A 27202-nucleotide genomic window follows, 5' to 3' on the forward strand; every position below is an offset into this window, starting at 1 on the left:
ATCTAACTCGCTTGTAAATCTGTAAAGTGTTGAGCAGTCGTATCAAATAATGAACAAAAGAATCAAATCCCTTGTCAAATTTTCATTCGGCATATTTAATAGAACATTTAAGAGCATCATTTTAGGATACAGCTTTGTTCAGAAAGACGGTGCCCACAGAAAGGAAATGAACCTGAATGGCTTCGGCTGCATTTTTAAAGACTTAAGTTCTTCTGGCCTGACAATATTAGGAATTTTTTTTAATCCACTTACAACATATTTCTACTTACAGCTGCTTTAGAAATACAGCCAAAGAGGGGGAGACTGGAAGGAGTGAGTAATGGCTTGTGCATTTATTTAAAATGCATCTTTCTTTTCTTTTTAAAAGGAGAAACACTGAAAAGTAGAATTCATTACAAAAACTAAAATAAAACATGTTATAATTTACAGGGATTTGTCTGAGGGGGCATAAATAGTAGACCAGATACTTCTAGATGCCATCACGGCAAAACTATACGCGACAACTCGTCTTAGAAAAATCCTAGAACAAAATCACAGCAGTACATTCACGCTGTGCCAGGAACAAACTCTGACCACCGGCCATACGAGTCCTCTGTCTTTGCCCTCGTCCATCCATCAGTGGGCTTTCCCCCCCCCCCTTTTTTTTTTTTTTTACAGTCTCCAAGGCGGGTGGAACTCGATGGCGGGGAGAGGAGTGCAGTGTGTTGCTTCGAAGTTTCGCATGTACTTTCGTGCCTTGAGAGAAAGAAAAAGACAGCAGGGATGGAGGAGGAATGTGGAATGAGAGGTGTGGGAGGGCAGTGAACAAAAAGTGCAGAACTTGATTATATTAGGTTTGGTCTACCTGGCTCAGTGCCTTACAAATCTCTCCCATCTCTTAAGGGTTTACACAGGAGGTGAATAAAGCCTAATTTAGAAGGCATTACCAGGGGAGGAAAAGCATAGCATTAGCTGTAATTGATGGCACTCCTCTTGTTTGATGTTAAATGACTTCAATAAGCTGAGCGCAGTGAAATATATTACACCAGTCAACCTGAGAGCACAGGTGAGCTGGTTACTATGGCGACCAGGAAAGTGTTCCTTAGTGGTAATGATGTCTGAATAGCTGTGATCTTTTTTTCTTTTCTTTTTTTTTTTTTTTTTTTTTAAAATGGGGATGCAATAGAAGGAGGGAAGGTAAACCGACCTAAAACGAGAAGATGGGGCTTACTGAGAAAAGGAAATGAGACGCTGAGCGTAAAAGGAGGAACTTGAATGTATTAAAATCAAACTTGGACAGATCAGATAAAGACAACAAGTGGCTGTCCTTTAAGCCACACAGGGGAATAACTGTTCTCACAGAGATGTAGCACACTGATAACAGCGGATGACTTCCTTACCAAGAATAGAGCCAGCTGCCGCCTTCCCTCTAGAGTCATATCTTCACCTGGTAACATTAACAGTGCATCAGACCGTATTAAAAACACTTTATGTTTGTGGGGAGTTTATTTGCCTTTTAAATGTGAAAGCAGCCCAGGGCTTACCAACACTCCATGGAAACGAAACATCTCTGTCTGCCTGATAGGACTGCAGCACAGACACGCACCAGTCGTCGTCCACTTCATAGCCACTGTACACAGACGCTGCAGACAAAGAGCTGGTGTTATTATACAGTTAATAATACAAATTTACGAGCAAGTTGGTGTCCTAAATATAGCCAAAATTTACACTTTGAATACATTTAGGACCACATGTTTTTGGACAATTACACAAATTTTGTAGCTTGGATTCTGTGGGAGTGAAGGGCAGACTTAGCTTGAATTCAAGCTGTTTTAAAAATACATTGCATTTACTGCTAAGGAATAACAGCCACTTTAAAACGCTGTCCTCATTTCCCGACGCTCAAAAGTAAAATGACAAATTATAATAATTTTATGTATAATACTTGAATGAAATCCTTTACATTCAGTTAGTACCCGTCTAGATACCATAGGCATCACTAAATGCCGTATTTCCTACCTTGCTCTGCCAAGCCTATAATTGCAGCCACCTTTAGTTACTGCTTATTTATGGCTCTTTGCTGCAGTGAGTTGCATGTAAAAATTGAAAATGATGCTCTATTTGTGTTGAGATCAAATGACTGCCATCCAATTTCTTTAGCTTTAACCACTCTGGTCATTATCCCTTTGCACTGCGAAGTGCTACCTGATCGGTTTAACAGCATCTGGCTGAATCTGCAGCTCTGTATACGTCCCAGTTCATGTTGCCATTTCTAGCAGTCAGCAGTCACAAAAACATCAAACATCAGTGACCTAGTTACACTGTCATAACATTCCCTCCACCATGTTTTATAGAAAACGTGGTATGCTTCAAATCACGAGCCGTTGCTCTGTTTCTCCATAGGTTTACTCTTCCCATCATTCAGACTTTTTATTTCAGGACTGTGCACATGTCCTTACTAGTTCTTGTGTGTAACCAGTGGTTTGCACCTTATTGTAAACCCTCTGTATTTACATTCACAAAGGCCCCTCTTGGTTATAGATCTTCACAATGATCTGCCTACCTCTGGTGAGTGCATTCCTTCTTTTTAAGAAAGAATCAGATTGTTTATTTGACCACTTCTAGAGTTTACATTCCCTCTGATGAGTCTGTGTTTTTGCCTAATGATGGTCTTCCTTCACTTACATAAACATCTCTCTGGTCTTCTCATTGAGAGTAAAACGCTACCAAATATAACTTCAGCTCCTATTGGTTTAATGGTTACTTAATAAGAAGGGCACAGGCCTCACCAGGCCGTGAAACTGTAAGCCACTGGTCCAATTAATTCTAAGCATCTGAAAACAGGTGATACAGTACTTTTGGTAAGCGTGCTTTTTTGATTGTTTGATTCAAAACCTCCTGTCAGGTGTAGAAACTGTTTAAATACCTAAGGGCATAACTGTAGATGTCCGAGTCCAACCACCACAAGGCTGGAAATTCCCTCTACAATAAATTCACTCGTTCTTAACGTATTTATGATTATATTGCAGAATCTGCCCAATTTTCTCCCATTTCACAACATTAATGCATCTCTCCTGGACCCAGATCAGGTTATCAATTTTCAAAACTTAATCACTTTAGTTTTTGGGCGGATCGCACCTCCAGTAAAAATTTCATGCAGGGTTGGCCATAATGTGACAAATCCATAAAGTTATCAAAAGTTTTACCCATAAAAATGAATAAAACAATAAAAACCTATTTAATTTAAATGACCTCAGAGTCAAAAACAAAGGTTTTCTGCATTGTACAAATTCTGAAGGTGTAAACAGGCGCATGATCATCGTTTTTACAAACACGAGGTTGTGCGCTGTAACTCTGTACCTCGGGGTAAAATTTTCAACAAGGTCTACTGTAATATCCTGAGGCAAACGATCTGTGCTGTGAAGATTTTCAGCCAGAGCAACACAATCTGAATCATTTGTTGAGTAATCAGAACACAAGATCTGTCCAAGGAAACCATCACGAAGACGAAATGTGAATTATAGTTTTTAGATGTTTAAAAGGAGGAGTCAGACTTTTACGATAACACCTTTTACTGTGCCACGTACCTTCTTCTAATGGACTGGAGGCTCCGAGCCATTGTCTGACTACTCTGATCCCTTCATCTGTCATTATTTTGGGATACCTGTCCAGAAAAATGATATCGCCAGTTAAAAAGTGTATTACTCAAGTGCAAATTGACTGAACAGCGAGAACAATGACAACATTGAAGGCTAAGAGACCAACCTGAACTGTAGCAGCTTGAGCAGGAGGTCATTGCCTCTGTTAGACATGATGTCCTCAGGACCCCTGAAATGCAAAATAAAACTCAAAGGTTAATTACTTAAAAAAAAAAAAATCCAACAATAAAAAGGTTATTTTAACCAACTAAACACTTAAAACTACATGTGAAACAACAAAATGTGACGACAGCCTCTCCTCACAGCGAGGAAACACAGGCGTGCCTGGTGCAACTGACTGCAGGACAATCACAAGGAAACTGCACAGGTCACCCTGCAGGAGGCAACCTATCTCCAAACAACGATGATCCAACTCAGACTGACTGCAATCACACTCAGACAGATTATAAAGGTTTGCAAATAACTGCTGTCTAATTTATCTGCAGACAGAGCGCCAACAGATTGCAATCAATATGGAAAGGGTTGCGCTGATAAACGCAACCCTTCGATGGGTCTCTTTGCAACAGGAGACTCCACTCAACTAGTTGCCAACTGGTGTTCTGCCTGTACTCCTATATAAAGTAAGACTGCCGAGTGCCTTTAAGATTTTGTAGTTAAACTCGCATCCTGTAGCAACTTTGTGTAAGAATTTGTGTTTTAAATCCATCTGAATCTGTCTTCACTCAGACTGCTGTATTATTCATATATTTAATCAAACACATGTACAAATTTTCACATTTAAATAATATTTCTTAACAATAAAAAAAATAAATAAAAAAAAAAAATAGAAGCAAGCAAATCCATTCACAGACACAAAACTTTCATAACCTTCACTGAAATCATGACTACAGGATGTTATTACTGGAAATAGTTTGGACTAAAAGCACAGGAAGTTGTGAAAAATCCAGACGGTTATCATCATCAGATAAATACTGATTTTTAATCAGATTTTTAATGCTGTAAGTAACAAACACCGACTTTCCTTTCACGTTCCCTGTAGTGGTTACAAGGCAAACTGAACTGAAACACGCAGTGCAAGGGCTTCAAATCAAATATCGCTGCACTGAATATTTTCTGCAGTTTGAGTCAAAAGCTCACCTTGGCATTCATGTTCCCTGGAGTTTCAAGAGAAATTTACAATACAGCTATCTCATAACTGTAATGAACCGAACCAAAGGAAGTAAGAAGTTCTGGTTACTGCTTATCCAAGAAATATGTCAATTTGTGACTGAGGGTGAACTTTCTACTTCTCTCTGTATTGTGAGAGTTTGCTTTCGTCAACTACATTATGGAAGTGCTGTGGAAATAAACAACTGTTTGCTTGGTACACAATTGTTAAAATCTTTTTTATATTACTTACAATCTAATCCATATTAATCAACTTTCTTCTGAATGACTGTCCCTCACAACCGTGAAGCTTAAATAGGAGGGTTACGTGGGGATCTTGTACTCACAGCCAGAGCTGTGTGCCTGAGAGTCAGCCACGTTACCAGAATCCACTGTCACTGCTATTATACAGACCTAAGAGTAGAAAAAAACCCTGAAGCTGTATTTAAAGCAGTCTGGAGCCCGAGCTTTTTATTTGTTTCTTTTAATTATTTTCTGCATGACTTTATCAGCCTCTCAAATCGTTGAGGAGGAATTTTGGCCCACTCTTCTTTACAGCTTTGCTTCAGTTCATTGAAGTTTGTGGGTGTTTGTTTGTCCACAGCTCTTTTAACGTTTTTGCCACAGCGTTTCAATCAGATTGAGATCTGGACTTTGGACAATTGCAGCACCTTGATTATTTTCTTTTTCAACCATCCTTCTGTAGATTTGCTGCTGTGCTTCAGATCAAACCCAATTTCAGCCATGTTTAGCTGAAGAACAGATGGCCTCACATTTGACTCTTGAATACTTTGGAAAACAGAGGAGTTACAACTCAATGACTGCAAGGCAAAACGGTTCTGTGTCTGCAAAACAAGACCAAAGCAGCCCCTTCACCCCTGTGCTTGGCAGTTGGTATGAGGTGTTTGTGCTAATATGCCGTGTTTGGTTTACACCAATCTCCACTTTGGTCTCGTCTGTCTAAAGGACATTGTTCCAGAAGTCTTGTTGTTTGTTCAGATGCATCTTTGCAGGCATCTGGGAGGTTTCCCCCCGGCAAACCTTTCCAAACAAGCCACACTTGTTCAGTCTTCTTCTAATTGTACTCAACTTTACAGGCTTCAGCAAGTTAAATGTTACAAGTCCGAGCTGTAGTATCTCTGTAGGTTTCTTGTAGTGTCCCTGAGCATAGAGCATGCCCAGGATGACTCTGGGATGAATGTTTATGTTCACTATGTTAATGCACACCTCTGTAGCAAATTCTATGGATGAAGTAAGGGTATACTATGGGTGGTAATTCAGTGTACTTAATAATTATATATTATAGATACTTGTGTGTGTCAGTGTGTCCACGTCACCAACTATCTCCCAGGTTTTGGGAAACTGATATTGGGTAACTAGACATGCCCCATCTCCTTCATCTTGGAGCATTTTTAATTTGAGATGTCATTTAGCGCTTTCTTTCTCCTTCTCTAAATCCAGCTTCCCCTAAAAAAAAGTCCCTGCTTAGGAAAGTCCACACCGGAAATGTTTTGTTTGTCACGCATTGGTGGTTGATGCAATTACCAGATATTCCAAGCTCTGGTTACCTAGGTAACCGTATCTCATGTCAACCAACAATACCCTTCATTCTCATTGATAGTTGCTTTAATTGCTCACCCCAGTGGTGAGAAAACCTGCCCACTTCATGTCACCAGCAATCACTGAACTTTCTGTGGTCTGACTGCATCATGTGTGGACATTTCTGCAGTGGGCTGGGCAGTAAAAAGCAAACCTGCCATGCTGAGCCATTTGAAGGACTTTATAAATTTCATGACATGTGTGGACTTACGTTGTGGTGATGATCTCATCTCTGGTTCTCCTGATCAGCAGGACTGGTCCCTGGTATCTGCACAAAGAGTTGCATGCGCTTGTGTTAATCATCAACCACACAACTGTGAGCAATCCACTAAAAAAAATGTAGTTTTGTTATTATTAGCGGCTGTATTACATAACATTCAGTGATTCAGAGTTTGACTTTTCACGATTAGTGTCACTGCAATCAGACTGTCCCACTCACTTAAGAACCTGCGCAGCGTTGTTGAGGTTCATGTATTGCCTAACTGTGTGTTGTACTAACGGCCCTGAAAGAGACCAAATACACTCAAGTTACTGACTTCTACAAAAAGTTGCTACATAGAGTTTGAGATCTTTAACATCTAGGACTCACTCCAGCTGTCAGGCATGACCTTGAGGGCCAGAGGCAGGAGGTCGTCAAAGGAGGCATCCAACACTAATGACTGGATCTCTGGATATGACATCACTGCCCAGCTGGCTAAAAAGAGAAATAAAGAGACAGAGGAACAAAAAAATAAGAGAAGAAAACACAGATGAGGGATAAACATAAGCCCGAGGAAGGACTACATACCATAATTCACACTTAACATTAAAGTGCTGATCATGTACTGTACTTCAGCTGAATACCCAAAAGCTAAAGAGAGTGCCGCGCACACACAAAGCCTCAGGATAAGGTTGACTAATCTTAATTTTAGCGATTTATTCCAGCCATGCTCTGACGAGGGCCATGAGGCTGAAACATTAGCATGTTTGTTGACATGGTCAGAATAAACAGGTGAAATTAAGATTACTCTACACTATCCTGAAGCTCTGTGTGGGTGCTACATTTTTACCTCTGGGTATTCAAGGTTAGAATTAAAATTTTTTTTTAGCACAACAAACTGGAAAAAATAAAAAAATTAGCATGTGTTGTTCTTGTCTTTGAGAACCTGTGAATCCTCCAATAGACCAGGCATATATAACAATGTCGCTGAGGCTGAATCCCAGTTTGTGTACTGCAAACTGGATCACCACATCCATGGCGTTGGCCTCATTCTGGGGAAACGGCACTCCCTGAAAGGAAAATACAGGTTAAAAATAAAAAATAAAATAAAAACCCCCGCCCATCATGCATGACTAAATTAACAGGCTCAACCTACACATAAACAATGACACTTTAAGTAACCTCCCAAATGATTTTATCTTTAATGGGAGTGTACACGTTCCTCTTGAACAATACTCCCTGGCTAAAACCAGAATTTCCACATACTGGTATTTTCCACTGAGCTGTTTATTTGTTCTAACTCAAGCACACAGCAGTACAGTATGCAGCACATACATTGTAGACCTATTTTATGATTAAAAAAAAAAAAAAAAATCTACCAACACTGCTTACCGTGCTGCCTCCAAAGCCAGGGTGATTCCAGCCCAGTACAGAGTAGCCACCTACAGTGTACATCAGCACAATACTGAACTATAACTGCAACAATTTCCCACTGCACGGAATTTAAATGTCACTACAAAATATTTCAGCTCTTGGAAAGTAAAGCATTCCTTACCCTCCAGCGGCGTATTCATGCAGCCCACCTCATAAAAGCCCGCGTTCCCCTCACAGCAGATGACCTGTGGCAGAATTAGAGAACCAGCTGTAAAGTGACCAACGCGACAGAAATGATGTCGGACCCTGGAACAAGCCCAAGGCATAAAATAACAAATCACTGCAGACATTTACCAGAGTCTGGCCATTCTGTCCCCCATCTCCCCTTCGATCCACAAACATTGTGTCAATCTCATTACCGTCACAGGCCACCAGCTTGTTTCTTTGACCGTCAAACTGTGACAAAGTGGGACAAAAATGATTGAGTGTGTGCATTTATTATACTCTATATGAGAAACCAAATATGCTCCTTTCCCACCTCTTCTATTAATTTAGCCTGACCCTGCTGCAGCATTGGTCTCATGGCTTTCTGCAGTAAACCCACAGAGCCGGGGTACAGCATCCTCCTCCCAAACGTGTGGGCAATGACAAAACTGCAGACAAAGACAGATAATGACACTGTGGCATAACTGCTAACAGGCTAAAAAATATTTTCAGAGAAAAAAGAAAAAAAAAGAAAAAAAGGGTTGAAGGGGATGGAATAGGATGCCTAGTACTAAGGTTAAGAGTTTGTGCTCCATTGGTGCGTTGCAATTAACAAATCATTGATCAGTGTTACCCCTTTTCCACAGATGTGGTGTTGGGTCCAGGCATTTTCACCACAAAAGATATTATTTTTTATGGAAGAGTCTTCCACACAAAATTCATCAATTACTGCCAGAGGCTGCACCCGATGTGCCCATGGAAATTACCCAAATTTCCACTTGCTGTGATATTAACAATCCATTCTTAAACATGCAGAAATGGATCTCAACAGGCAAGCCTGCATCAGTACCAGCACAGACACCATGTAGGTGGAAAAGAGATGTAACACAAACTCTGCATTTACCTGATGATGTGGCATGGTAAAGTGCGGACAGAGTGGAGGACACTGTCTGCTGCTCCTCTTAATCTGGGCTCTGGCCTCAGCAGAGAAACGCCAGCCTTGGACAGCTTTCTGTCAGACAGGTAGTCAAAGGCTTACAATGAATCAAGTGAGCCACAAAGCATTTGACATTCAGTGGCTGTATTCATCCAGTGTACTTCCCAGTGCTTTGAATTCATATATTTAAAATAAGCAGAGAAGAGAAAAGCAGCGACCTCAGGTTCACTACAGATTAAACAAACTTACGGACTGCTGACTTCAGTCCAGCTGAAATCCAAAGGCCAATGTGAGAAGTCAAAGTCATAGCATCTCAGTTTTTTCTGGAAGGAAAGCAGAAAATATGTCTTAGTCATTTATCTCTCTTAATTCTCAAAACAGTATTAATGTTGAGCTTCTGAGTTCAGCTGCTATGATCTCACCTTGTTTGCTGGGGTGTGATTCTTCTTGGTTTCCTCAAGAATTGTGATAAACTGAACATAATCAGTGTTCCTAAATCTCCCCCACCCTTTGGTGATAAATGAAAAGAGCAAAGGGAGGCAGGGGGAAAGCAAAGACAGATGGAGTTATAGCAAAGTCCATATGAGACACAAAACACATTTCACTGCAAATCCTCAAGGGTACGTTTAGTATGCCTCGTGGGTGTAGACCTTGTTCAACTGTCTCAATGGTAATAAAATCTTATTGGCATGCAGCATACACAGCATTGGTTTTGATCTCGAAAGATGAATGAACTGAATTACTCATCGTCTCCCAGCGAGTTCAAATCAGCAGCCTCACCTCTAAGACAGGCCACTCCAAGAAGACACACAATAACAGTTCCCACATACTGACTCACAGGAACCAGTTTACTGCTGCAGATGAAGCCTAAAGACAGACAAAGTAACAGTGATGCAAACACCATCATAGTGTACCCCTTCATCTGTCTGCCAGACTCCAGGCTCATTAACAAGCACTGATAAAAAGATTCACAAGCTGACAGCTACCCTACAACCATGTGCATAAATCAATATCATAAGCACTTTACACTAAGGAGTAACACACAACCTCAAGCAATTACTTTCTTGATGCACAGTCTTACTGGGTGTTTCAGTTGATTAGCTTTATATTATTCCCACATGTATGTGAACAGCAGTTCCTAAGTACATCTCCTAATGGTAGTTTTCCCCCCCTTTCTCAGCAGAAAGAGAAATATGGCCACATGTGTCTAAGTGGAAATTGTGATGATGATTATTTGAAACCATTCTAAGCAAATTAATGAAAAAAAATATTCTGTAGTAAAACCTAAAAGAAAATATCAAGTGAATAAAAAAACAAATCTTAAATTACAAGTAAAAACTTGAATATTCATTGAGATACACATGAACCCATAAATGCATCTGAAAAAACCCTAAAAATTGGAAATTAACGCCTTTTTGTTAATTTTTTGTGACCACATTTCTTCATTTTGCAGGGTCGGATATCATAGATGGTAAACACTGTTATTGCATCTAATCAGGGAAAGCTTTAGAAAAATCATTAATCTTATGATTTGAGGACAGAAGGGTAAAATCAATATATTAACTTTAGTTAATATTTATTTTATTTCTCAGTGCACTCTCAGTGCTCCAGTTTATTTTTTTTAATATGACTCTCTCAGGTTATGCACCTGTTTTGAAGCCTCGCATTTCTTTAAGAGAATAATTAGAATGTTCACATTTTGTACTCATAACCACTTCTCATAATATCTATAATGTCTTTACACTAGATTAATTACCATGTATTCTACCTTCAGTCACAGTTTCAAATTATAAATAACACCAAAATGGTCCTAAAGCTTTTGAGAACGACATCCACTAAACCCATGAAGCTCACATTTTAGAAGTACAAAGAATGAGAAAATGACTTCAGTGCTTCTTTTTTAATTTGCCATTTTTCACTGAGAGTACAAAGGAACAGAACTGGACAAAGAGACTGGTATAATTATATGAATCTATTTAAAAAAAAAAAAAAAAAAAACACACACGTAATGTAGAAAAAACCAGAACAATGAAAAATTCCCACATTAAATAATCAAAGTGATGCTCAAAGCTATTTTTACTGTGCATCAAACAAAAACTACTTGCTTCACTTTTTTTCAGAGCCAGCAAAATAACATCATCATTATTATTATTATTATCATCATCATCACAATGTATTATAATATATTCACTAAATTATCATCTGGCATCGTGAGACTCATTTTTAACTGCAACTTGTTGGAGCATCAACATATCTGGCACAAATAACAATTATTATCAATTCATTTAGCAATTATTTACTCAAATCTATAGATTAACTCAGGTCTTTTAAACATCAAACAATAGTGAAAATGTCTATTAAACATTCCCACACCCCGAGGCAGTGGCTTCAAATGCCTGAAATAATTTCAAATTTACAAAAATAACCTTCCCACTGGACACTTCCTCCATTAATCACTTATAAAAAATGACTGCTGACTAAATTCCAGTTAACCAGATAATCAACACACTGACTAACATTTCTAATAATTTCAGCTGTAGTCACACAATTCATGAATCAGCCTACCTTTCCTGTAAAGATAGCAAAGAAGAAGAGGAGAGCTGTAGTAGGACAGAGACCATAGTGCTGAAGCCTGGAGGAAGAAATAATAAACAAATCACTAATCATTAATTTAATCTACTTCTGTTTAACTCCACCTACTTCTTTCTATACAGTTCATTACAATATAATACTGACCCAGCCAAGAATGCTGTCAGTGTGTCTTTCCAGACCCCTAGGTTGGTAGTTCCATCCCTGGCAAAAGAGAAGGAAATACTGATCATATCATGCATCAATAGTTTCCCTCATGTTACGTAAAATCAAGTTATTAATAGAAAGAGAAAAGTTCTGAGTTATGCGTGTTCACTCTGTACACCTAAAATTTCTATTACAGCTCTGAATCATGCTGCCTGCAGAGGCTTTCTGATGACTTTGTGGTGGTGGTGGTGGTGGTGGTTGGGGAACTGGTGGATAACTTTATGAAGTGGTGTAGCAGGAATCAACTGCTACTAAATGTAAACAAGACTGAGAAGATAATGGTCAAATTTGAACATTAACATTATGCACAAATACCTGCTGAGCACTTAATGACCTTCTTCACAGCACACAGAAACTGCAGGCAGCATCTTTGTTATTTATCTACCTTTCTTATTATAGCTGTTTGCAAAGCTGCTGATTGCTTTTTAAAGTTTGAGTGCAAAGGCTAAATGTTGGAATTACTTATGTAGGCAGAAATATATGGAACCAGGATCATCTGTGGAAGCTCAGCTCAGTCAATGTATGCAACTAGAGATCTTCAAGCAGTCTGTGGTCTACTGGTGAAGAGATGCCAACAGGATCAATAAAGTCATTCAGAAGGCTGCAACAATCATTAGGAAAAAGCTGAACACATTTCAAACAGTGAGATGAAGGTGGTCAATGAACAGATTTCTCCCCATAAAAGACAAAACATCCTATTCTGTCTATTATTCATTACACAGAGTATGGAAACCGAGTGCTGGTTCCAAATTGTCCAGCCCTCAGGAATCGTATCAATGACAACATGTTTTTCTGACAGTTGGAAAACAGTGACATCACATTTATGTCACTGTGGACCTTCTGCACATCTTAATCTGTACATCTCTCGTTTTACTCAATTTACAGATCATATTCAGACTCAAAGATAAAATTGATCTGGAATCAAAAAGCTAATCAACTGCTTTAGTCTGACTTAAAGGCAAAATTGACAATGGCATTAGTATCAATCTGCATTCACATTTCCAACACACTCATTCGCCTCTGCTGACAGGAAGAATTAGCTCTATAGAACTGCACACTTGTGTGACAGGTGAACACAAAGTTGTACTCATGAACGTCAACATCTGTACATATTCATACTGGATATATTATTCACTGCTTTGTTTTTGCACATCTGTTCCTATTGATCTTTTCCCTCTTCCTTTCAATCATCACCACATATAGTAAAATGGCCACTTTATTAGGTGCAACTGCAGGTAGAACTATTTAGGCATGTAAACAAAGTGAAGACCATCTGCTGAATTTGAATCTTTTTCACATCTTGAATTTTGACACACATGGCCTACAGCTGCTTTAGACCACACCAGGTGCCACTCTTATCAGCTAAGAATAGAAAAGGAGGCTACAAATTGCACCGGCTCGAGTGTGCGGGATATTTTCTTGGTATACTTTGGGCGACTAACTAAGCCTTATTTAAAAACCACAGCCTACCCCAATATTGATGCTGACCATGTCAATCCCTTTATTAAGGCCACTGTGTACCCTTCTTCCGATAGCTGCTTCCAGCAGTCACCATATCACAGAACTCAGATCTTATCAGTTTGGTTTCTTAAATATGGCAATGAGCTCGCCGCACTCAAACGACCTACCACCCGCTCAACCAAAACCTTTGAGATGTGGTGAAATGGGATTCACATAATGCATGTAAGGCTGACAAACTTGCAGCAACTGCGTGAAGCTGTCATAACAGTACGAACCAAAATCCTCGAGGAATGTTTCCAGCACCTTGTGGAATCTGTACCACGCAGAACTAAAGCGAAACAGGGCCCAACCCGATACTAGCAAGGTGTACCTAATAAAGTGTGTAAGTCTATGTAGAAGTGTATGTATTCGATGCTGAGCGTCGAATTCTTTAGATCTCCAGCTCTCATTTAATTTCTAGGGATACTTTTAATTAATTCTTTTGTGGTTGCGGTGTCATTTCCTTCGCGTCACTTATTCGATCTATCGTAATTTCATACAAGTTAACAAACGTTAGCTTAGCTGTTAGCATTATAATTTGAAGACAGAATGTATTCTACAATTCTGTCTTCCCAAATGCCTTTTTTACAGTTTTTATGCCTTTAAATTGTCCCTGTTTGAGTTTAATATTTTTATTCAATTTATTTGTTTTCTGTTTCGTTCCTCCTGGGTTCTGCTCGGCTCCTGGCTAGCGTTAGCAGAAGCGGTTTGACATCATCGAAGATAGATTGAATTTAAATGACCGCTCCTTAGACGACGAGACGAAACAAAACACAACGAGACCAGCGTGTCGTTGCGTTCTTGTCTTTTCATTTATTTCTAAAATGTCATTGCAATGCACGGTTTCAATAACAAACACCTGACACTTCCGGGCCGCAGCTGCAGCTAAATGGAAGCGAAAGGATTAATTATTGCTCAATCTTTCGCAATCAGCTGTTTTAAAAATCATGCAAAATACTGTACACATCCGTACCCTCCTTCCCGATCTCCCGTCAGGTCGAGACTGGTCCGGGGAACGATGAATTCGTTGAAGATGAGGCCCTAAAACACAGCGAAGCCACATCCAGACGGCCATTCTTCCACTACGAGAACTACGGAAGCCCGTATCCACCAAAACCTCAAACGCGAAACGCTCTTAAGAATATCTTGTTTAGAAATGAAGGCAAGAATTACACCCAAAGTCTTTATTTAAAAGTTTAGTATACATATTAATTAAAAATAAAATTATTGGTACACATATTATTTGCAGAAGATTATAAAATTGGATAACAGCAAATATGACTGACAGCAAGGAAACTCATGAAAAGATAATTTGACATACAGAAGTAGGGTACTGTATAAACTGCTATACATGGGTGACAGGTTTTGAAGCATTTTAAGTAAAGAATGCTTTAACTTTACTACTTGACAATAGCTTAGAATAGAGTAAAAACATTTAAACAATTGTGTAGCATGTCCCTAAAGCACTGAAGTTTTTCTTTAAATCCAAACTCTGACATTTAGCTGTTACTTGTGTTTAAAAAGGCCTTCTGCAGCAGCTGGGAGCTGAGCGGATGTGACAGCTGGATACGGGGGAGATGTGGGTAGGTGATCAGCTTTGACACTGCTCGTATCTGAAAACAGAATGCAAAGACACACTCACAAATACACACACACACACAAATCTCCAGTGCCCCAGTCTCTTTTATTCTTCCTTAAACACAAACACAGACAGCCCACGCAACAACAGCACACGGGTGAAGGAGTGCTGCCTGTCAGCGCGTGGCGTGATATTATGCCACAGTGTCAGAGTGATTTTCAGGCTGGGGTGATTGGTGAGTGTGAGAAGAATGTGAAGGGCACATGAGTGGCAGTGCAAACCCACAACATACAAAAGCACACACAGGTGATGCAACTGTGTTTGCTTACCGCTCCAGTTCTTTATAGACATCATCCTCTCCTCTTGGCTTCAAATCCTGACATAAAGAAGAAAGGGGAAACGGGAAAGAGAGAGAGAGAGTGAGTGAGAGTGAGAAGGAGTGGGACAGAGAGGAGAAGGATAAAGAGATGTACTCAGGCCAGATTTATGTCCCTCTGGTGTGTAATGAGATTGATTTGTTAATACCACTAATGTAAGGGTGACAGTTGATAGGCAATGTTTTTATCTGAGTGAAGGCTGATAGATTAGAGGAGAAGACTGGAAGTGAGAAGGAAGACGTATCTGCTGACAGCTTAGGGAGGGTGCAATAGAGAGAATGAGACTTTGTATGCACTAGTGAAGATGTGTGTCACAGTTACTTGCACAGACACATGCATGCACTGTGCCTGCATGTGTGTGAGTGCATAATAACTCACCATGTAGACTGGACCCTGGGGAGGGGCCTGTTGGGAGGGGAAAAAACTGGTTTAATGAACATCAAGTGACAGAGAGGGAGGGACACTTGAAGTCGGAGGAAAACAGAAGCAGACGAGAGAAGAAAAAGTGCACTATAGAGAGAAGATGGTAAAGGGGGAGGGGAGGGGGAGGGAAGCAAATACCAGAGGGGCGATGGAGAAGCGGGGAAGATGAGGGCAAAAATCATCAGGAGGTATTTAGTTGAATTCATCACCTGTCTAATATCTTCAGGATTCTCATAGATGTTCTCTGCTTCACCCGAGTGGACAGACAGAGACTGCTCGATACCTGAGTACAAAAAGACAGTTACTAGTGTACACACACGCAAACACACTCGGCTGCACAGGGATGGAGGAGCTGGGAGTGGGGTGGGGGGCAGATTCATTACAACAACCCCAGAGGATGTCACGGCCCAGATCACTCAGTGGAAGCCAACAGGGGCCGAAGATGGACGGAACACGGAAAGCTGTCAAAAAAGAAAACGCCAGAAGACTCACCGCGATCAGAAATGTGTCTCTGTCTCCATAGCAACACACCGACAGCTGCGGCAACCAGGGGCACCAGGAGTAATAAAGCAGTGAGAGAAGGGCGCGGGGAGGAGGTGGTGTCATCGACACTCTCTACAAAAGGAAAAAGTGAGAGAAAGAGAAAAGAGAGAGAGAAGCATGATTTTTTCCAAGAACGGTGCTAATATAAAACTCAGAGAGCGGTGATGGTGTGTGGTTGAATGACATTAAGGCTGTCCAGGAACTTATTGCTGTTTGCTCTCCAGTTTGTTCTAGTCGAGCAGGGGGGGGGGAAACCTTTTTTTCTTAACACTTGGAGCTATATTTTAGGACATTTTGCACTTCCAATTTCCTGAACATGTTACATGGATTTGCATCATACTGCTGTCAGTCATAGACAAAGGGTGCAGTGAAATAAGGCGAGGAAATCGAGACTCTGACAGACAGAATGAATAGTCTGTAGAGCAGCTTCGAAGACATCGATCTGACAGACCCTCCGTCTGGACAGTAAAGGCTGTCAATTTGAAGCGTGGATGAGAAGACGAAAAGCAGCAGTATCAAGGAGACCAGATACTCTCTGATCATTACAACAAACAACAAAAACTCAGCAAAATGCCACTTCCACACAAAGCTGTTTATGCAAAAACAAAACCCTAATTATTCCATTTCGCATTTTCTAAATATGATGTAGGTAAAGTCTGGAGATGCTTTTCTTTGCACTCCCTTGACATCTGATCCCAGCGACAAAAAGCTTCTAGGCAAACTGACAAACAATGGGGGATTGCAGTCTTTCAGCCAATCCTGGCCGATGCAGTATTTAAAAACAGGTTGTTTAAAAGCGTAGGCATGATTATCACAAACATTACATAAGCACAACATTAGCTCACTGTTGTACAAGTCAAATTTTGTGGGAAGAGCACATGCGTGCGATCAAACTTGTCAGGATTGTTTGCATAATGACGGTGACATCAGTCTTGCAAAACACAGCCACCGGGCAACATGGGAAGCAGCAGGGTGGCGCCTGTTTCCACAGAGATTGCGTAAATTAGTGCACCTGAACAAGCGCACCGTTGTCTGTCTGCTCAACTGTAGACAGAGCACAAAACAGTAAGATCTAACAAACGTCTTCGGGTTACACAAGAGAAGCCTCATTCACTCTCAATCACTGCAAAGACTGATTATGTAATTACATAATTAGAAGAATTTATGATTAACTCCTTCATTTAAGATTCTCCAAAGGACAGAAAACAGGTGAAAAGTAAAGTTCACTTTCACCAACTTTTCACACATTTTGTTTGAAAGGGGATGGCCCTTGGGCTTCACCTTAGCCCCGGTGTCTCAGCTTTTAGCCAGCTTCAAAATAATCAATCATTATGTGCTGTGTGAGGTGTAATTGATTGGTGAGTGAGTGTAGAGGTTGCTAATGGAATATTGTAGTGAGAGCTGACCCCAAGACTGACCTGCTCTGTTCTCCATGCCAGCTTTAACGCATGAATTATGGTAATTGAGCACAGTGAAGTGAGGCGTAAATGCCCCTAGATTCTCATGACCACTTGTCCTCTTCTTTCTTTCTTTCTTTCTTTCTTTCTTTCTTTCTTTCTTTCTTTCTTTCTTTCTTTCTTTCTTTCTTTCTTTCTTTCTTTCTTTCTTTCTTTCTTTCTTTCTTTCTTTCACCTTCCTCTATATCTTTACTATTTCTTTCCCCCATTGCCACTTCTTTACCTCATCTATTTAATCTCAAATGAGGTAGGGAGTGATTTATATTATTGCAATTGTAGGGAGGAGTGCCTGAAGAACTGCTTGAATGCTTTGCAAACGATGGACAAACTGAAGATAGAAAATGACTGCAGAAAATCCCTGACATTTGAAGTATGTTGTGTGCTCCTCAGCACAATAATTGGTTCAATTCTGCAGTCTTTGAACTCTGCCACCGGTGAAAGAATTTTGACAGTGCATTGTTATTTTACGTCCTACACCATGCACTCTGCTTGGCTTACATTTCAGTTAATATCCTAAAATTATAAATATAAATATGGGTTGTTTGGTGCACTAAAAACTTGCTTCACTTACTTCCTGCTCAAAGCACAAAAATGATGCTACCCGAGATGTCTTCCAGAAAAAAAAATAACAGTTCAGAAACCTTAAACTGTCACTACTTATTGTCACATTATCCATTATTAACCATGATTTGATTTTTTGTGCTATCTTGCACTATTGCTGTGTTTGTGCAGTCTGCCACTTTTCAACAGAAAAAAAATGTAGGTCATCCAACACTCACATTATTTGAATTTTCACTCTGTTCAGTCTAAATTCCCTGTGACATGCTGGAAAAATGCAACGCTGGTCATATTTATTCTATACACAGTTGCAAGAAATAGTTTGAATTACCAGAATTTATGAGGCGATTACTCATAAAATGTGGTCTTATCTTTATCTCAGTCACAATTATAGACAAATCTGATTAAAAATAATAACAAACACAGAGCTACCAGCTAGAGTGCAGGCTGAAAGTTGTTACACTCTTGAATTTATTAACTTGCTGAACCCCCTTTAACAACAACAATCTCCAGTGGATTTTTTCCTGTGGCTGCTTCTGAGACTTGCGCATCTTTGAGACGCTCTTGTTTCAGTTCATCAGTATTTCAGGGACATCTTGATTGAACAGCCCCCTTCGGGTCAAACCACAACATCTCAGTTGGGTCGAGGTCAGAACTCAGAATTGGTGTGATGTTTGCAGGACGCCCACTCCGAGAGAGAGCAGCTACAGTCCTGATTTTCCTCCACTTGCAGACAGTTTTTCTTGTAAACTCATGAACACCCATGTCTTGAGAGAAATGCTTTTGGAGCCCTTTCTAGCATTATGCACTTCTATGATGCCATCATCATGTGAGAGTTGCTTCAAACCAGTCTCTCTTGAGAAGAGCAGACTTTGCCAGTAACCTGACTTTGTGTGCATGTATTTAGTAAGAAGAGGCACATCTCCAGCCCACACTTCCAGTCTAACCTGAGCACAGAAGCACCCTAACTTCTCTCAGCCTAGACTTTAAATATTTACTCCGTGTGCTCAATCTGTGCATAAAAAGTGCAACTTCTAGCTACATATTGAGTCAGATTGTGTTTGACTATAAGCATGACTTAGCTTATCATCAGAATATCCAAAAAGTCCAAAAACTTTCTCTTACAACTGTATATGTATCGCAACCTGACCACTCCAATCAGACAAAATCTTGCTGCCTCATCTCTTCTCCTACTCGCCATTCACCCTCCAACGCTCGTTCTTTCCTGTGCATTATTCTTATAGCTTTACCATCACCATGCATCACGATGAGCTCTGGGGGCCTTCAACCCAAGTGATGTATTGGGTTATGGGGAGTGAACTCATCTCTGCTAAGGGATTCATTCAACTGTCACATCCTCCTGTGCTCCTCCACAGCCACCAATACAATAAGCTTGAATTATTTAGTTTTTGTGGGAAGAGATGTCCTAAGGTCTTGTCTTCTTATACTCAGATAGCTGGGTGAGTTTGATGAGAAAAAAAATAGCCTATATGGCTTTATATTTTCTAGAATAAAATGCAGAGTAGAATATTATCCAATGCATTAAGTTATTCAGCTGGATATTATCACAAAGACTTTTTGTACGGAAGCTTTGACCTGTGGCCTCTTTAGCTACATTAAGAAAGCATAACATATGGTATCTGTCATGAGCTTTCGTCTCTGTAAACCCAAGGCTCTCTGGCAGACGAGCTGACCTGGGGTTGGCTTGAATACGCCATAGAACGCTTCGTGGAGCAGATATCCGGGAAGCATCCACATTCATGGTTAATTATTCCCAAGCAGACAGGAAGTCTGCCAGGACTGTTGTGTGTTATATAATAGCGATCCTAAAGAAAATCAGAAAACACACCAACCTTTGGACAAATTCTGCACAACCTTTGGAGACACTGTGATAGCTTGTGTTGCCTGAATGGCCTGCCCATTTTTCAGGTGGAGAACGCAGGTGTAGTTTCCTGCTATGTCAGAGGTGATGGGCAAGGGCAGACTGGTGGTGACGCTGCCAAGGCTGCTGCTTGACATCTTTAGCTTTCGACTCTCGTTGTGATGCTTCCACTCGACTTTTCGGACCTGGGACCGCTCCGAGTAGAGGCAAATCAACTCCATCTTTGAGGAATATTTCTTGATTTTAACTGTGGAGGTGATGCAGAGTGATAAGCGGATGAGTGGAGGACAGCACGGGAAGAGAACGAGACCAAAGAAATAAAGGGAAGTCAGTAGGAATGATGAGTTACAGAAAAGGCAGTTGCGGGGGGGAACAAGGTGTGTTAAAGGGTAGTGTGTGAATATAGAAAAGGGCAAGGACAGATAGAGAGTAATGAGGTAAAGGGATATGAAAAACAAAGAACAATTCAGAGAAGGGTCAAAATAATATATATTCATTAACTTGATTTGCTGCTAATGCATCGCTTGACTGTGACTGATGTTTAGTGTCTCATCAAAGTGGAATGAGAATCCATCTGGGTGTAATCAAGCTCCACAGACCCCATCCACACACACATAAAAAACACACACATTTCACTCTTGATTAGCGTGATCAGTGTGGGCCACCTACAGCCTTGGTGGGAGGGCATCAGGTATAATCATGCATAATGATACTTATAATGAGGTGGGGTAAAAATATGTGCATCACATGATTAGTGCATTGGTGGTGCATGGTTGGATGTGTGTGTGTATGGGATGCAGATGTGTAAAGCAGGGTGACAGCGACAGTGACTGATCGCCCGGTCATGTCTGGACAACTGTGATGGATGCCAAGGGGACTGTGATTAGTAAAACCCTCCAAGGCCACCATGACAGGGCATGGTGTATGCGTGCATATTAGCTTTGGTGAATGTGGGTGATAATGTGTGCTTCTGCAAAGTGTGAAAACTCCCCAAGGCACACTCATAAAAATCAACAAGCACTCTGCTTGATTTTTTTCCTCCTTTAAATTTATGAATTGAGCAAATGTTCTTTTTCATGTGTGTAAAGTCAGTGTATTCCTTTAATAATGTAATTTATCAGTGGCTGCAGGAAAATTTTCTCTTCCTTAATTCTGCAGTCAGAGTGCATCGTCTGTAGGAACACTGAACTGGGTTAGAGAAAAAGTCGGTGTCTTGCTCAAGGACAATTCAGCGGGAGAAATGACACCTTGACACGGGCCTCCTGGAAGGAAGTCTCTTTTCACTACAGCACTCTTTGAGCCTGCACTGACTTTGCAACTAAGCTGCACATAGTTTAGTTTCACAATTTATATGGTTTTTGTTCTATGGTAAGTTCAACACCATTGTCCAGTGTCATTGTGAAATGTATTAGCAGAGGAACAAAAGAGGCATTTATATTAGTTTAGTATAAAGACTTTAAACAAAGTTTGTTTGTTTTTTCCAGTGAAAAAATATCTAAGGTTTGCCAAACAGCCTTAAACATACTCGGACTTATTGTGCAGCAAGCAAAGACGCTGCAATGAGGCTGATTTTATTAACATATTTTAGACTGATCTACGTTGTTAGAATGGGCTTAACCTCACAGTCTAATGCAAACTAGACAGTTCTCAAAAAAAGAGGACCAACTTATTTTGACCCTAAAAAGTTTTCCTCCCACATCCAGGGTAACTTAGAACTACGACAAAGATAAAAAACAATGACATTAACTAAAAAAATGGCAGCTAAAATTGTGGCGTAAAAAAGAAGGAGGTTGATTGTCTGGAAAAACTGTAGCTACTTTTTGTGTATTGCTATATTTTGAATTTTTCTGTAACAATATCCTGGTAAATGTGAAATTTTCAAGCCGAAAAAAGATTTGTGTTAATCATCAGTTAGATACTAAGCCAAACAAAGCAAGTTATTTTGATCTATAACGTCACCCCGAGCACAAAAGCGAATAAGCATGTTTCATTTAATGTCAAAGTACTGCTTTAAAAGTGTACAGAAAAATGAAAAAATATAATAATAAAAACAGAATAAGTAGGTGGAGAAATATAACAAATGGAGATGCCACCAGCGATTACATGAAAGGTCACTGAATGAATTGATGAGTATGAAAATGATGAGTGAGTCATATGTTATGGCCTTTGCAGGATTTCAGCTAAACACAAAAACATATGGCATACTTTATGATGAAAAGACCAAATAAAACCCATCCATCCATCCATGCATACCTACATATATATACACACACATACATACATCAACTGTTTACAAAGCTTGTAGTAATATATTTTGAAGGCAGCGCTTAAATTCGTCCAGCAAATTTAAAAGTCTAAAATCTCTCTAGAATCTGTGTCAAGGAGAATAAAGACAATTGGTCTTTCCATGTATCTCTTTTATCACAGATGCTTGCATAACAGCATCCTTTATGCCATTCTAACACATGTTACACTAAAACCAACAGTCCTAATCTCCAGTGACCCACTGGAGCTGCTCCTATTGTTTTATTCCTTCCAGTCCACCTCTTTCTACTGCCTCCTCCCTCTGACCCCGATCTGTACCTTTCAGCACGCTGAGCGACGTCCTCTGGCTGAAAATGTTGTCATTGAGCAAGACTTCACAGACGTAGAGGCCACCATCTTTCAAGTCAGGAGTAAGCAGAAAGGAAAAGCTCCCAGCCTCTCGGTTGTAGGGTAGACCAGCCATCTGTAGTTTCTCGTTTTGATTAGTCATTAGAGTACCCCTCCAACGGTCGTAATCGAACACCTTCTTCATATTATTTTGATTTCTGGTGTCTGGAGGAACCCAGTGCACCTGCACATAGTCCCCCACAACACCAGGACAGGTTAAGAGGAAGGATGTGTGAGCCTGAATGGCAGTGGAGATCAGAGGACCTGCAGGAAAGGGTGGAGGAGGACAGATATGGAGACATTACTGTCCAAGAAGACACGTGGATGGGGAATTCAGACTTAAAAAGTGGATGCATGAAGAGTGGGGTAGAGAAACTATAAACAGAATAGCAAGAAAGTGGGAAAATGGAGATACAGTAGGGGAAAAATTCCTTCAACAATAGGGATTACATTCTTATATGCTGAGAGTCACTTCTTCAGCTCTGCTCTTGCATTCTGCTCTGCCTGATTACCAAGCTGCTGACACAGGACTTTCAGACTGCTTGTGTTACAGAGTTACTTACCATGTGTTATATTGGTGAATGAGGCCACTTTGTCAGCTGTGGGGATGGGGTTGGGTGGGGGGCAAAAAGCAAATAATGAATAATACATAAACGTAGCAACTATAATATTCACAGGAGGACTAGCTGGATTTTAGTGCAGATCTACACTCTGCTTTTGAGTCTTGAAACTGGTCTATAAAAGTAAATACTTTGAAGAACTGTAGCTACAAGACTTCTAAATAAATAATGCTGTTGCTGGAGTTTCTGGCATTGATGCCCACTTGCACCATCAATAAAAGCAACAACAAATGCATTCTAGCTCGTAATGCTTCTGCACGGCTTCTCTTCTTCCAGTCAGCCTTACCAGAAACTGTTACATCCACATTGAAAGCAAAGAGACGGCTGCTGCTGTTACCCCGGGGGTAAACCATACAGACATAAGCACCATCATCGTTGTTCAGAACTTGTGGTAGTTTGGCCACAGTGTTGGTCTTTGACTTTTTTTCGCTCTTCAGTGTAATATCACCAGGTCCTGCCCAGGTGACCTTTGTGTAGGCAAAGTCAGGAGTGACGCTGGCAATCAGCCGCAGGGTGCTGTACTGAGGAATGGGTACATTGGGGACGACGCTGACTGGAGATGAGAAAGGAAAGAGTTAATTTGTGCAAAGGCACTTAATTCTCCAGGCATTTAAACAAACATTCATTGTGGCAGGCAAAAACAGCCTTTTATTGCTGTATCTGGATGATGTGAGGCTCATTTCGATTGCAAGTAAATTATTTATCTGCTGTGTAACTATCAACATAAATCTAGTGGGTTTTAAAGTCCAGTGTTTCCCTCTGGAATGCAGTGGATTAAAGGTTCAAATAAAACAGTGTAAAGCGAGCTGCATATATAGGTGCACTACTTGACTTAAGAAGATGTGCCAGATGTTACGAAATAAAAGTGTGGTTGCAGAAAAGATCATTTCCTACATATACTGTTTGCTGTCATTTATAAATCAAGCAAATAATATTCTTTTAGTTATGCAGCATTGTGAAGAAGAACTGTGTATAAAAAAGACGTAGAGAGATTTAAAAGAAAAGGAAAGGACAGCATGGAGGAGCCGAAACGCAGAAAAATCAAAAACAACTAAGTTAAAGTCTCCCTACACTAAAAGATTTAGTTGGTATTTCTTCTCCTGGATGTGGGACTCTACAGAATGATGGATGTTCAGAGACACATGAAAACTCTTCAAGTGGAAAGTTTCTCTGAGTGTACCTAAAATGTATTCTTAAAGATGAGTACCCAGAAGACTGATCTGGGACAGACATCACAACTACTTTGAAAGTCAGTGGTCCAATAGGTAAAATACACTGTTGAAGCCTGGACTCACAAACACTGAGAACGGACTTTTTCAGTGGCAGCTTGTGTCCTGTAGTAACATTTGGAAATTCATCTATCTGTTTTCTTAACTGCTTATCTGCTAGGTGTGGTGGGCTCGAGCCTACTGTTTGCTCATGAGGGTCATCTGATTGTGTTATTGTAGGGTCTTTACCTACAATGTAAATTTCCTTGTGGTGACTTGGAGAAATGGTGCTATATAAACAGAACTGAACTGAATTTGGAGGGAGGGAAGGTAAACACAAGGAGAACCCTCACATCCACACCTACAGTTGATTTAGAAGCACCACGAAGATGGAGTACCTGAGAAAACCCCATCCAAACTTCATGTTATCAAGCAGGAGGTTTCAACCTACAGCTTTCTTGCTGTGCTAACCATTGCACTGCCATGCAGCCATGCTGAGAATTCTTGAAAACCGCATTACAAAAATTATTATTTAATGATGAGTGTGTTTAGATCTCACAAATTACCTGGTGGGGAACTTTAATCATTTATAGATCTGTATAAACACATATGCATACTTTATATATCTGAAAATCTTTGATGACATGTTAGTAGGAGTATCTTTCAAATGCACAATAACGTCTTGTTATTCCTACCTGTAAGGATGACTAAAAGGATAATCTCCTCCTTAAGTATCTTCTCTTGTTGTCGTATCAAGCATGAGTAGAAACCAATGTCTGCTGCTTCAGGCTTTAAAGACAGTGAGAAAACCCCACTGTCTTTAAAGTTAGAGTCAGTCAATTGCATGGATGGCTTCAAGGCACTTCCAGAGATCCTTTCATTTGCACTGGCTAACATGATCAGTTTCCACTCATTTGTACAAAATAGCTTCACCTTCCAGTTAATGGTCACAGGCCCTCTCACACTTGTGTCATTGCAGATCAAAGTGGTAAGCATTCCTTCTCTGACCACCACAACATCGTTCCAATCTGAAGGAGAATAGACACGTTTGCCATTATAAAAGATTAATTCCTGAAGCTGAAATGCATTGAAAATATAGTCTTGCTTTACTGCTCGAGTTTTTTTAATCTTGTGCGCAAAGGACAGGATTATGTTTTTCAACTCAAGAAATGACTCTACACATGGCCATATGTAGAGTAAAAGCAACTATTACAGTTAATCCTCATCCCTATTTATGAGTAAAAATGATTTAGATGAATTTAGCTGAGGCTATTATGAGGCTTCTGCTGTTAGAGTCAGTCATACATAATGGTTATCTTTCAAAGTCTTTTTAGCACAGAATTCCTCTCTTTGTTTCCCCAGACGGTACAGTATTTCCTTGTAGTGCTGCTGTGGATGGATAGTAACAAAAAGAACTTTGCACTAAAAAGACTACGGGAGATAACAACTCGATTTATGTAAAACAGACAACTAAAGCGTCACATTTGCTTCAAATGAATTTAAAATGCATTTCAGAAACACAAATACTGTGGATTTTTCCATCTTATGATAACTGTGGGCATATCGGTGCTGCATAGGATTAAATAGCAAGGTAAACTGGACCAGGTGGGAAAAACGGCAAACAGCAAAAGGAGAGAAGAAAGCTTTTTTCCTTCTTCTTAACTTGGTAAAAGATACAGTAGGAATAGTTTTTTTTTTTTTTAAATTGACCCTCTGGGACAACAAAACAAGCCTCGCTAGGTGTGACTCATCATCGTAATTTACATTCAGAGCCGTGAATTCATTAAAGTTTGCACTTCAAAAGCTGTAATTGCTGGGAAATGAAGGCAGTGTTTTCAGCATGAATAGTTTCAAGTACAGTCAAAAAATGTGCTTCCAAAAATCACAGAAATCGGTTCGTACCTGTGATGCCGACGCGACAAGAATATACCACAGAGAAGGAAGCAAGAATAAAGGTGAGAAAACCAGCCTCCATCACAGATTTAAAGAAAAGAAAAACCACTCTCACTGCACCAGTTGTCTCTGTCTTTGACACTGTGACCTTTCTTACTCTTCTTCGGAACAGCAAGAAGTATTTTTCTGCATCCTCCAATATTATTGGTTTGCCTGAGTGGCATCTTAACAACTTTGCTGCACATCTTTGAGCCGAACAGGATATGGAGCAACCAGAATGGACATAATCAGCAGGAAAAGACTGTTATTATTCCAGTCATGTATGTGTGCATGGAGCTGATAAAATACATACACGGGCATTACCATAATGTTAGTGTATGATGTTTTACAACACTTCCGAGCTGAACTTCAGGGCAATTAGTAACAGAACTTCTGACCCCAACGCCGAGTTTGACAAAAGGAACGAGCATGTACTCATGTGCGTATCACAATGTGTGTGTGAAACTGAGGAAACGATAAGAATAACAGAAAGTGAGGGATTGAGGGAGATGAAAAAGCGAGAAATAAAGAGCTTGGGTTGGTGTGGGTGCACTGCAACCCCTAGGCTACATGTCTTT

General features: G+C 40.1%; 2 protein-coding genes across 2 annotated transcripts; both read right to left on the reverse strand.

Annotated features, from left to right (window-relative positions):
- Positions 1-618: 618 nt before the first annotated feature.
- abhd16a (abhydrolase domain containing 16A, phospholipase) lies at positions 619-14501 on the reverse strand. The gene is made up of 20 exons (XM_040030165.1): positions 14367-14501; positions 11834-11890; positions 11663-11729; positions 9878-9964; positions 9520-9605; positions 9347-9420; positions 9065-9172; positions 8495-8609; positions 8311-8412; positions 8138-8201; positions 7975-8024; positions 7529-7652; positions 6973-7077; positions 6823-6886; positions 6595-6651; positions 3745-3807; positions 3567-3643; positions 1524-1622; positions 1380-1426; positions 619-735 (listed from the first exon to the last, which is right to left on the reverse strand). The coding sequence occupies exons 1-20, from the start codon at positions 14466-14468 to the stop codon at positions 652-654; spliced, it is 1632 nt and encodes a 543-aa protein (XP_039886099.1). The 5' UTR covers positions 14469-14501; the 3' UTR covers positions 619-651.
- Positions 14502-14567: 66 nt separating this feature from the next.
- Positions 14568-26877, reverse strand: g6fl (g6f-like). Its single transcript, XM_040030168.1, has 11 exons — positions 26595-26877; positions 25388-25720; positions 23771-24037; positions 23428-23463; positions 22796-23128; positions 20184-20459; positions 16265-16387; positions 15982-16055; positions 15728-15754; positions 15302-15348; positions 14568-15006 (listed from the first exon to the last, which is right to left on the reverse strand). Exons 1-11 carry the CDS (start codon positions 26665-26667, stop codon positions 14985-14987), a joined length of 1611 nt encoding a protein of 536 aa, XP_039886102.1. The 5' UTR covers positions 26668-26877; the 3' UTR covers positions 14568-14984.
- Between the last annotated feature and the right edge of the window lie 325 nt (positions 26878-27202).

Source organism: Simochromis diagramma, unplaced genomic scaffold (assembly GCF_900408965.1).
Source record: "Simochromis diagramma unplaced genomic scaffold, fSimDia1.1 OVJJ01000361.1, whole genome shotgun sequence".
NCBI lineage: Eukaryota > Metazoa > Chordata > Actinopteri > Cichliformes > Cichlidae > Simochromis > Simochromis diagramma.